Source organism: Oncorhynchus masou, chromosome 30 (genome assembly GCF_036934945.1).
Source record: "Oncorhynchus masou masou isolate Uvic2021 chromosome 30, UVic_Omas_1.1, whole genome shotgun sequence".
NCBI classification, from domain to species: Eukaryota; Metazoa; Chordata; class Actinopteri; order Salmoniformes; family Salmonidae; genus Oncorhynchus; species Oncorhynchus masou.
The window spans coordinates 1,934,575-1,950,000 of NC_088241.1; the positions used below are offsets into that span (position 1 = coordinate 1,934,575).

General features: G+C 46.5%; 1 protein-coding gene across 1 annotated transcript in view; it reads right to left on the minus strand.

Annotated features, from left to right (window-relative positions):
• Positions 1–14,110, minus strand: part of LOC135521778 (ephrin-A4-like) — an 84,420-nt gene extending 70,310 nt beyond the window's left edge. The window contains exon 1 of the mRNA XM_064947505.1: positions 13,470–14,110. Coding sequence (XP_064803577.1) covers positions 13,470–13,591 — 122 coding nt within the window. The 5' untranslated portion in view covers positions 13,592–14,110. The remainder of the gene's footprint in view (positions 1–13,469) is intronic.
• Positions 14,111–15,426: the final 1,316 nt, after the last annotated feature.

Here is a 15,426-nt window from a genome sequence, read left to right on the forward strand (position 1 = left end):
AATTATACTCTGTCATAGAACTTGGCACCTTTCCTTATCACTGTGAGACCTGGGGTTGGTCCTCTCAGTTAGGCCTTTCCTTATCACTGTCTGAGACCTGGGGTTGGTCCTCCCAGTTAGGCCTTTCCTTATCACTGTCTGAGACCTGGGGTTGGTCCTCTCAGTTAGGCCTTTCCTTATAACTGTCTGAGACCTGGGGTTGGTCCTCCCAGTTAGGCTGCTTTCCTTATCACTGTCTGAGACCTGGGGTTGGTCCTCCCAGTTAGGCTGCTTTCCTTATCACTGTCTGAGACCTGGGGTTGGTCCTCCCAGTTAGGCCTTTCCTTATTACTGTCTGAGACCTGGGGTTGGTCCTCCCAGTTAGGCTGCTTTCCTTATCACTGTCTGAGACCTGGGGTTGGTCCTCCCAGTTAGGCCTTTCCTTATCACTGTCTGAGACCTGGGGTTGGTCCTCTCAGTTAGGCCTTTCCTTATCACTGTCTGAGACCTGGGGTTGGTCCTCCCAGTTAGGCCTTTCCTTATTACTGTCTGAGACCTGGGGTTGGTCCTCCCAGTTAGGCCTTTCCTTATCACTGTCTGAGACCTGGGGTTGGTCCTCCCAGTTAGGCTGCTTTCCTTATCACTGTCTGAGACCTGGGGTTGGTCCTCCCAGTTAGGCCTTTCCTTATCACTGTCTGAGACCTGGGGTTGGTGCTCCCAGTTAGGCCTTTCCTTATCACTGTCTGAGACCTGGGGTTGGTCCTCCCAGTTAGGCTGCTTTCCTTATCACTGTCTGAGACCTGGGGTTGGTCCTCCCAGTTAGGCCTTTCCTTATCACTGTCTGAGACCTGGGGTTGGTCCTCCCAGTTAGGCCTTTCCTTATCACTGTCTGAGACCTGGGGTTGGTCTTCCCAGTTAGGCCTTTCCTTATCACTGTCTGAGACCTGGGGTTGGTCCTCCCAGTTAGGCCTTTCCTTATCAGTTCCCAGTAGGAGGAAGTTCACATGCAGGGAAAAAGGTCCTTGCTTGTTGAAAAACAAACCATTTTGTCTGCCATGTGCTACAGTATCTCACTACTTTATTGGAAAAGTAAAAGCTAGAAAATAACCCTTTATGAAATGTCTCTGTTTTAGGAGCGTGTCCTGTTTTGAAAGCTTCAAGGAGAGACTTCCTGTGATGGAGTCCTGTGACTGAGTGTTGGTCTTTCCAGTAACGGGTTGTATCTCAGCCCTGCTCTGGTGACGGAAACACACACAACCCTGAACACATGCACCCAAGAAACAAGTTCACAGACTAGGACACACACCCTGACAGAGTCATTGTTCTACTGAAATTAACTTTAGTGCAGCACAATGGGCCGAACCATTGATTCAGCCTGCGACAAATCACTGCAACACATTGTTATGTACACAACGACAGAGTCAGACTGCCTCCTGGTACAAACACAAACACACAACATAAAGCACAATGTTTACTACGTCAGGCAAGACAACGCATGAGCATCATCAACACAGATAGGAGAGAGAGAGAGAGAGAGAGACGAGGGGATGGTGTTAGCAGGACAGGGAATAGAGTGGTAATTACCACACTTTAGTCTTGTTGATTATAGTTCACAGCTTCTTCATGTTAATCATTTACCAGGGGAGGACTGAGATTAACACTGAGCTAGGCAGACAGCGGACACACACACACACACACACACACACACACACACACGAGAGAGAGGAAAGAAAACACACAGGAATATGAGAGAGAAACAAGTCTACTGGTGCAATCATAACTCCCCTGATTAGGCCCAATTACACTGTCAGCTTTCCATTCAGTGTCTACAGTACAGTACATGAAGCCAGGTACATTATAAATATTACAGACACAGCTTTCCATTCAGTGTCTACAGTACAGTACATGAACCCAGGTACATGGTGAATATTACAGACACTCAGCTTTCCATTCAGTGTCTACAGTACAGTACATGAAGCCAGGTACATTATAAATATTACAGACACTCAGCTTTCCATTCAGTGTCTACAGTACAGTACATGAAGCCAGGTACATTATAAATATTACAGACACAGCTTTCCATTCAGTGTCTACAGTACAGTACATGAAGCCAGGTACATTATAAATATTACAGACACAGCTTTCCATTCAGTGTCTACAGTACAGTACATGAAGCCAGGTACATTATAAATATTACAGACACAGCTTTCCATTCAGTGTCTACAGTACAGTACAGTACATGAACCCAGGTACATGGTGAATATTACAGACACTCAGCTTTCCATTCAGTGTCTACAGTACAGTACATGAAGCCAGGTACATTATAAATATTACAGACACTCAGCTTTCCATTCAGTGTCTACAGTACAGTACATGAAGCCAGGTACATTATAAATATTACAGACACAGCTTTCCATTCAGTGTCTACAGTACAGTACATGAAGCCAGGTACATTATAAATATTACAGACACAGCTTTCCATTCAGTGTCTACAGTACAGTACAGTACATGAACCCAGGTACATGATGAATATTACACAGAGGAGCTGTAAAAGAATCAAATGCATTTTAAATAAGAAACAAACATAAATACTAATGTAATACCTTCTACTGCAGAGAGAGACAGGTGAGCTGGTACTCTTTACATATACAGTAAGTGTCCAAACTTGTTGAGGGAAAATAATGCTGCAACAACAGGAAATGTGAATTATAATTAAATGGACATCTTCATAGGGGTTGTACATTTTTCATAAGGGAAGGGAAAATCAAGTCTGAAATTTCAAACCACAAATACACTACTAGTTTTAAATGTAAGCTGTCGCCCCTGGAGGACAGAGGGGTGTGTGTAAAGGAGGAGGATTGAAGGGTGTTAGCGTGTGTAAAGGAGGAGAGGGTGAGCGAACCGAGAACAGGGGATAAAGGAGCAGATACTCCATATCTGTAACGGCGTTCTTCGTTTGTCGAAAGAGAGTCGGACCGAAATGCAGCGTGATGGTTACTCATGTTTTTAATAGAACAAATAACGATACATGAAATAACAAAAACAACAAACGGAACGTGAAAACCCTATACAGCCTGTCTGGTGAACACTAACACAGAGACAGGAACAATCACCCACGAAATACAAAGTGAAACCCAGGCTACCTAAATACGGTTCCCAATCAGAGACAACGAGAATCACCTGACTCTGATTGAGAACCACCTCAGGCAGCCAAACCTATGCAACACACACCCCTAATCAGCCACAATCCCAATAACTAAAAAACCCCACTAAGAATTACAACAAACAATAAACCCATGTCACACCCTGGCCTGACCAACTAATTAACTGAATCACAAAATACTAAGACCAAGGCGTGACAGAACCTCCCCCCCTAAGGTGCGGACTCCCGAACGCACCTCAAAACCATAGGGAGGGTCCGGGTGGGCGTCTGTCCATGGTGGCGGTTCCGGTTCGGGACGTGGACCCCACTCCATAAATGTCATAGTTCCTCCCCTTCGCGTCCTGGGATGATCCATCCTCGCCACCGACCATGGCCGAATAGTCCTCACCCAGAACCCCACTGAACTGAGGGGCAGCTCGGGACTGAGGGGCAGCCCGGGACTGAGGGGCAGCCCAGCACAGAGAGGAAGCCCAGTACTGAGAAGAAGACCAGCCAGGCAGTTGAATCCGGCAGATCCTGGTTGACTGGCGGATCCTGGCTGACTATCAGATCTGGCAGATCCTGGCGGATCCTGGCCGACTGGCGGATCCTGGCCGACTGGCCGACCCTGGCGGATCCTGGCCGACCCTGGCGGATCCTGGCGGATCCTGGCCGACCCTGGCCGATCCTGGAAGAGTCTGGCCGATCTGGAAGAGTCTGGCCGATCTGGAAGAGTCTGGCCGATCTGGAAGATCTGGAAGAGTCTGGCCGATCTGGAAGATCTGGAAGAGTCTGGCTGACTGGCAGATCTGGAAGAGTCTGGCTGACTGGCAGATCTGGAAGAGTCTGGCTGACTGGCAGATCTGGAAGAGTCTGGCAGATCTGGAAGAGTCTGGCTGACTGGCAGATCTGGCAGACTGGCAGATCTGGAAGAGTCTGGCAGACTGGCAGATCTGGAAGAGTCTGGCAGACTGACGGCTCTGGCTGCTTCATGCTGACTGACGACTCTGGCTGCTCCATGCTGACTGGCGGCTCTGGCTGCTCCATGCTGACTGGCGGCTCTGGCTGCTCCATGCTGACTGGCGGCTCTGGTTGCTCCATGCAGATTGACGGCTCTGGCGGCTTCTTGTAGACTGACAGCTCTGACTGTTCCATGCAGACTAACAGCTTTGGCAGCTCCTTGCAGACTGGCAGCTCCTTGCAGACTGGCAACTCCATGCAGACTGGCAACTCCATGCAGACTGGCAACTCCATGCAGACTGGCAGCTCTGGCTGCCCCATGCAGACTGGCAGCTCTGGCTGCCCCATGCAGACTGGCAATTCTGGCTGCCCCATGCAGACTGGCAACTCTGGCTGCCCCATGCAGACTGGCAGCTCTGGCTGCCCCATGCAGACTGGCAGCTCTGGCTGCCCCATGCAGACTGGCAGCTCTGGCTGCCCCATGCAGACTGGCAGCTCTGGCTGCCCCATGCAGACTGGCAGCTCTGGCTGCCCCATGCAGACTGGCAGCTCTGGCTGCCCCATGCAGACTGGCAGCTCTGGCTGCCCCATGCAGACTGGCAGCTCTGGCTGCCCCATGCAGACTGGCAGCTCTGGCTGCCCCATGCAGACTGGCAGCTCTGGCTGCCCCATGCAGACTGGCAGCTCTGGCTGCCCCATGCAGACTGGCAGCTCTGGCTGCCCCATGCAGACTGGCAGCTCTGGCTGCCCCATGCAGACTGGCAGCTCTGGCTGCCCCATGCAGACTGGCAGCTCTGGCTGCCCCATGCAGACTGGCAGCTCTGGCTGCCCCATGCAGACTGGCAGCTCTGGCTGCCCCATGCAGACTGGCAGCTCTGGCTGCCCCATGCAGACTGGCAGCTCTGGCTGCCCCATGCAGACTGGCAGCTCTGGCTGCCCCATGCAGACTGGCAGCTCTGGCTGCCCCATGCAGACTGGCAGCTCTGGCTGCTCCATGCAGACTGGCAGCTCTGGCTGCTCCATGCAGACTGGCAGCTCTGGCTGCTCCATGCAGACTGGCAGCTCTGGCTGCTCCATGCAGACTGGCAGCTCTGGCTGCTCCATGCAGACTGGCAGCTCTTGCTGCTCCATGCAGACTGGCAGCTCTGGCTGCTCCATACAGGCAGGAGGCTCCGGCAGCGCTGTAGAGGAGGAAGGCTCTAGAAACGCTGAACAGGCGGGAGACTCCGACAGCGCAGGAGAGGGAGAAAGCGCTGGCTGCGCTGAACAGGCGAGGCGCACTGAAGGCCTGATGCGTGGTGCTGGCACTGGTGGTATTGGGCCGAGGACACGCACAGGAAGCCTAGTGCGGGGAGCTGCTACCGGAGGGCTGGGGTGTGGAGGTGGTACTGGATAGAGGACACGCACAGGAAGCCTGGTGCGGGGAGCTACCATCGGAGGACTGGTGTGTGAAGGTGGCACAGGATGGACTGGACCGTGAAGGTGTACTGGAGAGCCTGAGAGCAGGACTGGCACAGGACGTGCAAGGCTAGGTAGGTACACAGGAGGCCTAGTGCGTGAGGCTGGCACATTTTTCACCAGCCGACTAACACGCACCTCAGGACTAGTATGGAGCGCTGACCCAGGTGCCATTAAATCCCCGACACGCTCCGTCGGACGAATCTTATACCTAAAGCGCCAAGCTAGCAACTCCCTCATTACTTTCTCCTCCAATTTCCCCATTAACTCCTTCACAGTCTTTGCTTCGCTCACCTCCAACACCGGTTCTGGTCTCCTCCTTGGCTCCTCACGATAAACAGGGAGAGTTGGCTCAGGTCTGTCTCCTGACTCAGCCACTCCCCCTCTGAGCCCCCCCCAAGAAATTTTTGGGGCTTCGCTCTGCGCCGCCGTGTCTTTCTTTTCGACTCCATTCTCCTATAGCCCTCTTCGCACTGCTCCAGCGAATACCAGGCGGGCTCCGGCACTCTCTCTGGGTCGGCCGCCCACCTGTCTATTTCTTCAACACGTCGTATACTCCAAGCCTCTGCTGTCCATAACGTCCTCCCTTCGCTGCTCCAGCTGCCTGTTAACACGCTGCTCGGTCCGTGTGTGGTGGGTGATTCTGTAACGGCGTTCTTCGTTTGTCGAAAGAGAGTCGGACCGAAATGCAGCGTGTTGGTTACTCATGTTTTTAATAGAACAAATGACGATACATGAAATAACAAAAACAACAAACGGAACGTGAAAAACCTATACAGCCTGTCTGGTGAACACTAACACAGAGACAGGAACAATCACCCACGAAATACAAAGTGAAACCCAGGCTACCTAAATACGGTTCCCAATCAGAGACAACGAGAATCACCTGACTCTGATTGAGAACCGCCTCAGGCAGCCAAACCTATGCAACACACACCCCTAATCAGCCACAATCCCAATAACTAAAAAACCCCACTAAGAATTACAACAAACAATAAACCCATGTCCCACCCTGGCCTAACCAACTAATTAACTGAAACACAAAATACTAAGACCAATATCGCTGTCTCTATTTGGTGTATGAAAACCAAAATGGCAGAACCAAGCATGTGGCAGAACGAGTAGAGGCCAGGCCTATGTACAGACATGCATGGTCACCTACGTGGTAAACTAGTTTGGAGCCACAGATTTTTCAAGGTAAACCAAACCCCATGAGTGGAGTCTAAATCCACAGCAGAGAACGAGCCCCAGCCTGCTACACACTGGGACAGAACGCTGCATACTATACTGTAGCTACGCACTCACCACTAAATTAACTTCGGTTTTTAACTGTTGTTTTATTTCACCTTTATTTAAACCAGGAAGTACCACAGAGATCGAGAATGTGGAGTCCTGGTCAATGAGACAGCTCCTTTAGAAAACAATCATTCAGGATATAAAATGACAGCAAAACAAATCTACATTTCTAACTCTCCTGCTGTAAATCTTTGATTTAGACTAGAGCCAGATACACTTCAATAACTTTACCATTTTTTTTATAACGTTCAATTACTAAGCAATTACTCTTATTGCATATAAATGTGTGTAATGCTTAAAATGATACATGTTTATAATTGTCAAAATACTCATTTATTAGTAAGACATACTATGTAAATGAGTTTATTAATATATATTAATGAGCGTTTTATAAAGTGCTAGCGAAGAGTCTGCTAGCTAATTGTGCAGCAGTAATACATTACAGCAGCCAGGCTATAGTCTTTGTTCCAGCCATTTTAACTAGATGGCTGACTTTATAAACCCCTGTTCACACATCACTGCTTCTACTTCATTAAAACTATAAATCTGGATTTCTATGGGAAAAGGTGACAAGCCAGGGTCCTAAATCATCTATATTAACAGCAGCCTACTTACTGTGTGTTGTGACTGTAGGAGCCTGGTGTTAATGTTAAATGTCAGCTGTCGCCCCTCTCGGTCCTCCACTAACCCTCACTGCAGTAGGATGACACCACTAGACACTGATATCGGGTCTGTTTTGTTGTTCAGCCTTAATGGTTAAGGATCGGGTTCGGGGAGGGTGAGCTGATCCTAGATATGTGGTTAAGAGAGCACTGTGGTGTGGTATATTGCAGAGACAGAGGTAGATCGAGGCAGTGGTCGCTTGGCCAGGTTTATGGGCCTTGGGACAGCTTCTCAAAAGCAGCTCAGGGAAAATGGCTGAACCTAAACTAATCACACAGCCAATATCCTGATCTGGACAGAGAGAGAGAGGAGAGGGCAGGGGAGAGAAGGATGAGGGAGAAGAGGGAGGTGCAGGAGAGTGGGCATGAGAGCAACAACACACACACTCTGGCCTCTGGGGACCCTGTCCTGGGTGCAGTATCACAGACACACTGATGGGTTTCTGATTGGGTGGTGGTGCAGCAGAAAGTGTTTTCCTTGCCACAGAGTGTGACCCTTCCAGCTTCCCCTGAGAGAGAGAGAGAGGTGTAGCAGTGTTTCCCAAGCAATTTTAGGTGGTTCACAATTCCAGGGCCCCTTTCCAAATAGTTAAAAAAACTCTTCCTTCATTCCTTGAGGAATTTATATTTAATTGGTGAAAACAGTAGGATGGCAACCATACATTCAGTCATCCAATCACATACATGCAGGTCAGATTTCCTCAGGGAAGGGAGGAAGTATGCATTTCATAACATTTGGACCACGTAAAAAAATATCTGGGTTCAGTTTAAGGGATACTTTGGGATTTTGGCAATGAGGCCGAGGTTTGGGCGGTATCCAGATTTTCATATCGTCATTGCGTGCTTCTCTCATCCAGGGATTTACGCTGTTACCGGCTAAGTACACAAGGGGGCGCCACAAATGGAAAAAAAAGTCCATTGGGCGTCTATTACCAGAATACTGACAAAATTAGCACAAGTAATAGCTAATTTCCATGGAAGCTGTTAGCTAAATATATGCAAAGACAGGCATTCCAGCTCATCAGGATATACATATATTGGTAAGCGCTAACAAATATAATTGTTGGTGAGTTTGGACATTTACAAGCGAATGATGCCCAGTCTCCTCCTTAATTCAGCCACTTACTTAGATAACTAGCAAGTACAACTTTAGGGGTTGTTTTCTGCATTTTTCACGAAAGCAAAAAGATTAAATGCATAAAATAATATCTTGCAGCATTTTATGAACGCAGATCTAAAATGATTCTTATTCTAATTGCACTCCTCCACTCGGATGGGAATTCACAAACAGGCCTTCTATCAGCAGACAGCACTCAGACTTAATTGCTTTTCTCCGGTAGCCTACTTTCTGGTAAAATGCAAGATTAACTTTAAGCAAAACATGAGCAAATGTTGCTGGCTACATTCTTTCTATGATAAACATTAGAAATGTGATGGCCATGAATTGTAAAAAATAAAAAAAAAACTCACTTTTTCATTGTAAGCTAATTTCCCTGTGCGGCTGCCAGCCGAATAGCGTTGCACTCCTGACAAATGTGTTGCACCAATACATTTTGTTGCGAAGGAAAACAATACTTGCACACCCCTGATCACTCTTTTGAAGCAGAAAAACACTTGACTTTCAATACAAAACACAACGCCGGTCAATAGACAGCTGGATACACCTGCTCCCACTTTCTCCTGTTGTGCTGTTAACAAACACCTGACTGCCTCAACTGTTCTGGGGAACTACGGTAACCTTTATAATGGGAAATAATGAAGAACGGTGAAATTAAGAAAGCGATCTGCTTTATTAGCTACAAATAAATGTATGGAAAATCTTAAAAGAAATAGTTACAACAGTATTAAAACAACTATTTCCAAATACCCCAGTACATGGTATACCGCCCAAACCTAATGAGGCCCTTCATCTACTTCCCCAGAGTCAGATGAACTCCTGGATACCATTCTTATATCTCCACGTGCAGTTTGAATGAAGTTGCTAACTCGCGTTAATTTCAGCATTGGCTCGTGAAACTACCTCCAACCTCCTTAATACTGGAGGCAGATACATTATAAATTGTGCAAATTCTGAAGTATCCCTTTCAGGCCAATCAGATCAGTGATTGATGAACACAGCCCTGTATGTTGCTGGGGCCCCTACCTACCTGTCTGGCCGGACAGTCAGTTAGTAAGATATAGGAAACCCAGAGGTGGTGCAGCTTCCACAGCTCTAGTCTTCAATTAGCTGCTTGGTAACACCTGGATCTGCAGGTGAACCTCTCTCTGTCTGACTACTGACCCCAATCAACTCATTACACACACACACTATACAAAACCACACAGCACGCTCCCATTACCAAATAAACTCTTACACATGGCGGTGGTTTGGAGTCAAACACACCTGTCAGCAGAATAGTTCAGTATCTAGGACCCTGTTTGAATGCTTCCTACATATAAATCACTACCACAACATGGCTAGACAAGTGAACGCAAGGATCTCCATTACCTCAACTAACACAGTCATGTCAGAGCAGGGATCATTACCTCAACTAACAAAGTCACGTCAGAGCAGTGATCATTACCTCAACTAACACAGTCATGTCAGAGCAGTGATCATTACCTCAACTAACACAGTCATGTCAGAGCAGTGATCATTACCTCAACTAACAGTCATGTCAGAGCAGTGATCATTACCTCAACTAACACAGTCATGCCAGAGCAGTGATCATTACCTCAACTAACACAGTCATGCCAGAGCAGTGATCATTACCTCAACTAACAGTCATGTCAGAGCAGTGATCATTACCTCAACTAACAGTCATGTCAGAGCAGTGATCATTACCTCAACTAACAGTCATGTCAGAGCAGTGATCATTACCTCAACTAACAGTCATGTCAGAGCAGTGATCATTACCTCAACTAACAGTCATGTCAGAGCAGTGATCATTACCTCAACTAACAGTCATGTCAGAGCAGTGATCATTACCTCAACTAACACAGTCATGTCAGAGCAGGGATCATTACCTCAACTAACACAGTCATGTCAGAGCAGTGATCATTACCTCAACTAACAGTCATGTCAGAGCAGTGATCATTACCTCAACTAACAGTCATGTCAGAGCAGTGATCATTACCTCAACTAACACAGTCATGTCAGAGCAGTGATCATTACCTCAACTAACAGTCATGTCAGAGCAGTGATCATTACCTCAACTAACAGTCATGTCAGAGCAGTGATCATTACCTCAACTAACAGTCATGTCAGAGCAGTGATCATTACCTCAACTAACACAGTCATGTCAGAGCAGTGATCATTACCTCAACTAACACAGTCATGTCAGAGCAGTGATCATTACCTCAACTAACAGTCATGTCAGAGCAGTGATCATTACCTCAACTAACAGTCATGTCAGAGCAGTGATCATTACCTCAACTAACAGTCATGTCAGAGCAGTGATCATTACCTCAACTAACAGTCATGTCAGAGCAGTGATCATTACCTCAACTAACACAGTCATGTCAGAGCAGTGATCATTACCTCAACTAACAGTCATGTCAGAGCAGTGATCATTACCTCAACTAACACAGTCATGTCAGAGCAGTGATCATTACCTCAACTAACAGTCATGTCAGAGCAGTGATCATTACCTCAACTAACACAGTCATGTCAGAGCAGTGATCATTACCTCAACTAACAGTCATGTCAGAGCAGTGATCATTACCTCAACTAACAGTCATGTCAGAGCAGTGATCATTACCTCAACTAACACAGTCATGTCAGAGCAGTGATCATTACCTCAACTAACACAGTCATGTCAGAGCAGTGATCATTACCTCAACTAACAGTCATGTCAGAGCAGTGATCATTACCTCAACTAACACAGTCATGTCAGAGCAGTGATCATTACCTCAACTAACACAGTCATGTCAGAGCAGTGATCATTACCTCAACTAACACAGTCATGTCAGAGCAGTGATCATTACCTCAACTAACAGTCATGTCAGAGCAGTGATCATTACCTCAACTAACAGTCATGTCAGAGCAGTGATCATTACCTCAACTAACACAGTCATGTCAGAGCAGTGATCATTACCTCAACTAACACAGTCATGTCAGAGCAGTGATCATTACCTCAACTAACAGTCATGTCAGAGCAGTGATCATTACCTCAACTAACAGTCATGTCAGAGCAGTGATCATTACCTCAACTAACAGTCATGTCAGAGCAGTGATCATTACCTCAACTAACAGTCATGTCAGAGCAGTGATCATTACCTCAACTAACACAGTCATGTCAGAGCAGTGATCATTACCTCAACTAACACAGTCATGTCAGAGCAGTGATCATTACCTCAACTAACACAGTCATGTCAGAGCAGTGATCATTACCTCAACTAACAGTCATGTCAGAGCAGTGATCATTACCTCAACTAACACAGTCATGTCAGAGCAGTGATCATTACCTCAACTAACAGTCATGTCAGAGCAGTGATCATTACCTCAATGAAGGAAGGAGGGAAGAATATGTCTGTGAAGTATTCATTCAAACTAGGTCTATTGCTTTGCCTCTAAAAAGAAAAAGCATCAGATGCAATCATTTATTACCAATGTTTCAACAGCCAAGCTGTCTTCACCAGGGTATGATGACAACGAGCAGTGGGTTATGCATTAGTAAAGGACTGGGTAATGTGGGTGTGTTGGAGAAGCTGTCAGCACAACTTGACTCATGCCTGTTGACCTGCATGGGCAGCCATCACCGTTTGAAAGGTTAGTTCTTGCATAACCGTGCTGGTGAGCATGTCAATACAGGTAAAAGCAGGGTTGGATGTTTGACATGAATGTAGGAAGGAGAAGTCCTGACTCCTGTTATAGTTAGACCTATCACACAGTTCAGTTAGGACACCACAGGGTTGGATGTGTAACATGAATGTAGGAAGGAGAAGTCCTGACTCCTGTTATAGTTAGACCTATCACACAGTTCAGTTAGGACACCACAGGGTTGGATGTGTAACATGAATGTAGGAAGGAGAAGTCCTGACTCCTGTTATAGTTAGACCTATCACACAGTTCAGTTAGGACACCACAGGGTTGGATGTGTAACATGAATGTAGGAAGGAGAAGTCCTGACTCCTGTTATAGTTAGACCTATCACACAGTTCAGTTAGGACACCACAGGGTTGGATGTGTAACATGAATGTAGGAAGGAGAAGTCCTGACTCCTGTTATAGTTAGACCTATCACACAGTTCAGTTAGGACACCACAGGGTTGGATGTGTAACATGAATGTAGGAAGGAGAAGTCCTGACTCCTGTTATAGTTAGACCTATCACACAGTTCAGTTAGGACACCACAGGGTTGGATGTGTAACATGAATGTAGGAAGGAGAAGTCCTGACTCCTGTTATAGTTAGACCTATCACACAGTTCAGTTAGGACACCACAGGGTTGGATGTGTAACATGAATGTAGGAAGGAGAAGTCCTGACTCCTGTTATAGTTAGACCTATCACACAGTTCAGTTAGGACACCACAGGGTTGGATGTGTAACATGAATGTAGGAAGGAGAAGTCCTGACTCCTGTTATAGTTAGACCTATCACACAGTTCAGTTAGGACACCACAGGGTTGGATGTGTAACATGAATGTAGGAAGGAGAAGTCCTGACTCCTGTTATAGTTAGACCTATCACACAGTTCAGTTAGGACACCACAGGGTTGGAGGTTGAACGTTGCCCAATCTCAATGTGCTACGAGTTCACTCAAAGTGGAATATGCATAAACACTATGGTGTTGTCCTGTCTGTGCAGTAGGCTAATGCAAAAGGACGTGGGCTACTCATGCAGAAACGTGAGATAATGGGAAAGTGAAGTTCATGGACTTGTTCCAAATGAGCAATGCATAAACTCTACCAAATGAACAATCCCTAAACTATTCTCTCCAGCTTCAGAGCAGCGGGGAGGATTCCCTGGTTGTTCTAGAAACACTTAGCTCACCTAGTGTTGGTGGAGTTCCAGTAGACGACGTGTCTCTTGGCCGACGCTGCGCACGCGATGTTGAGCAGGAAAACGGTAGTTCTCCAAACCGTGACAGCTCCCGGACTCCAACCGCACGTCATCACGGTTAGCGGGCGAGGCAGGCGACCCACGGAAAGACAGCACGAGGGGACCGGGGTGGGAGTGGTTGGTTGAAAGAATTCCGTGACAGGTAGACTAGTGGCCCCGGTTAACGCAGAGTAGAATCACCTTTATTGACGCAATATTCCCGTTCAAACGTTCTCAAACTAATTCACCAAAATACCTTCCTTTCGGGGTACATCCTATGTGCAAACCGTTGTTGCATGGTGAATAAAGTCAAACGATGGAGAGACTCCTCAAAAGCTGAACACAAGAAAGTCAGATAGTTTGGTAAAGTTGCTGCCTGATACCGAAAAGGATAGCCTCCTTTTTTCTGCTACAGCACAACTTATTTCCTTATGTAAAAAATACACTTTTAAAGGTACACTAACTTAAAGAGTATATGCCTAAAGTTAACTTGCAAGTTGTTGATAATTACCTGCTGAACTATGAGTATGCTAGGTTAAAATAGCAGCGTTTTCCGAATTAGAGTTGATAGGTGTCAATGGGTCCTGTCTGGAGCGCTGTGATTTTGGTTGGGAGGAGCACGGGCGAGAGGGCCATGGGCGAGGGAGGGACCCAGGAAACTTTAAACCAATCAGTGGAACGCATGGGCGGTGTCAACATTCCGTTGTTTTTTAGAGGTGTGAGGTGCGCCGACTTGTGTGAGATGAGGATGTGGTGCATCAAATGTCTTCCTCTCCTCTTCCTCTCCTCTTCTTCCCTTAAGAGTATGGACAGCAGAAGGCAAAGAATGTTTGAAATTATGCTGAAGTTTTATTAAAATATAGGTGGTACAAAATTATGGTTGCCAAAATATTTAGAAAAAAGACTGACAAGACAAAGAACAATATGAAAGAAAACGAATAGACCTATGCCACCTGGCATTCCTGCCAAAATACTTACAGTACTTCAGTTGGCACAGGAGGGAGTCTACCCCAGGCCCCCATGTCCGGTCTGGAGCATGAAGTCATGAGCTCTGCTGGTTGGCTAGTGCTTAGCAACCTAGCGGCGCCAAAAACCCTGTGCCCCTTTCCACAAAGTATCTCAGAGTAGAAGTACTGATCTAGGATCTGTCCATATAACTAAAAGTTAGATGCTTTGTGAATATGGGCCCAGGTCTTCCCTCGAAAGACTATGTAAATTATGATCGTCAGAAAGGGCCAAAAAATGTTTTCAGATGGCCGTTTTGACCTTTAGAAATAGTTTATTATATGATCAAGTTCAATCCCCACATTGAATTATTTTATAGTACGCTACAAATGGAGATATTTAATAGTGATCCATTCTGACTACTAAATTAGTCACACAGAACCATGTGCCGACACAGACCAATCCACGCTCTTTGCACATGCACCTAAGGGGGTGTGGTGTGCTATCCAGGTGAGAGGGCGGAGTCAAGAGGAGATGGAGGGGCTGACCAATGTCTGATGGGCTGAGAGAGGCGGACAGAGGATGGCTGTGGAGATGGAGGATTGGCTCACACTATGTTTGAAATAATTGAATAGATTTTAAATTCCAAACTCCGGTGTATGTCTGAGGTTATTCTTTATGATGACAAAATGACACAGTTGCTGAAATGATAAAGATAGTCTACAAACTTAAACAAACATAGAATCGAGATGAACTCATTTATCATTTATATAAGGTCTCCTTTTAAGGTTTTACAGAGTCACCATGCCAGCATGCCCTGCATTTAACTGTACTAATCGTCACTCCAAACCAGCATGTCCTGCATTTAACTGTACTAATCGTCACTCCAAACCAGCATGCACTGCATTTAACTGTACTAATCGTCACTCCAAACCAGCATTCCCTGCATTTAACTGTACTAATC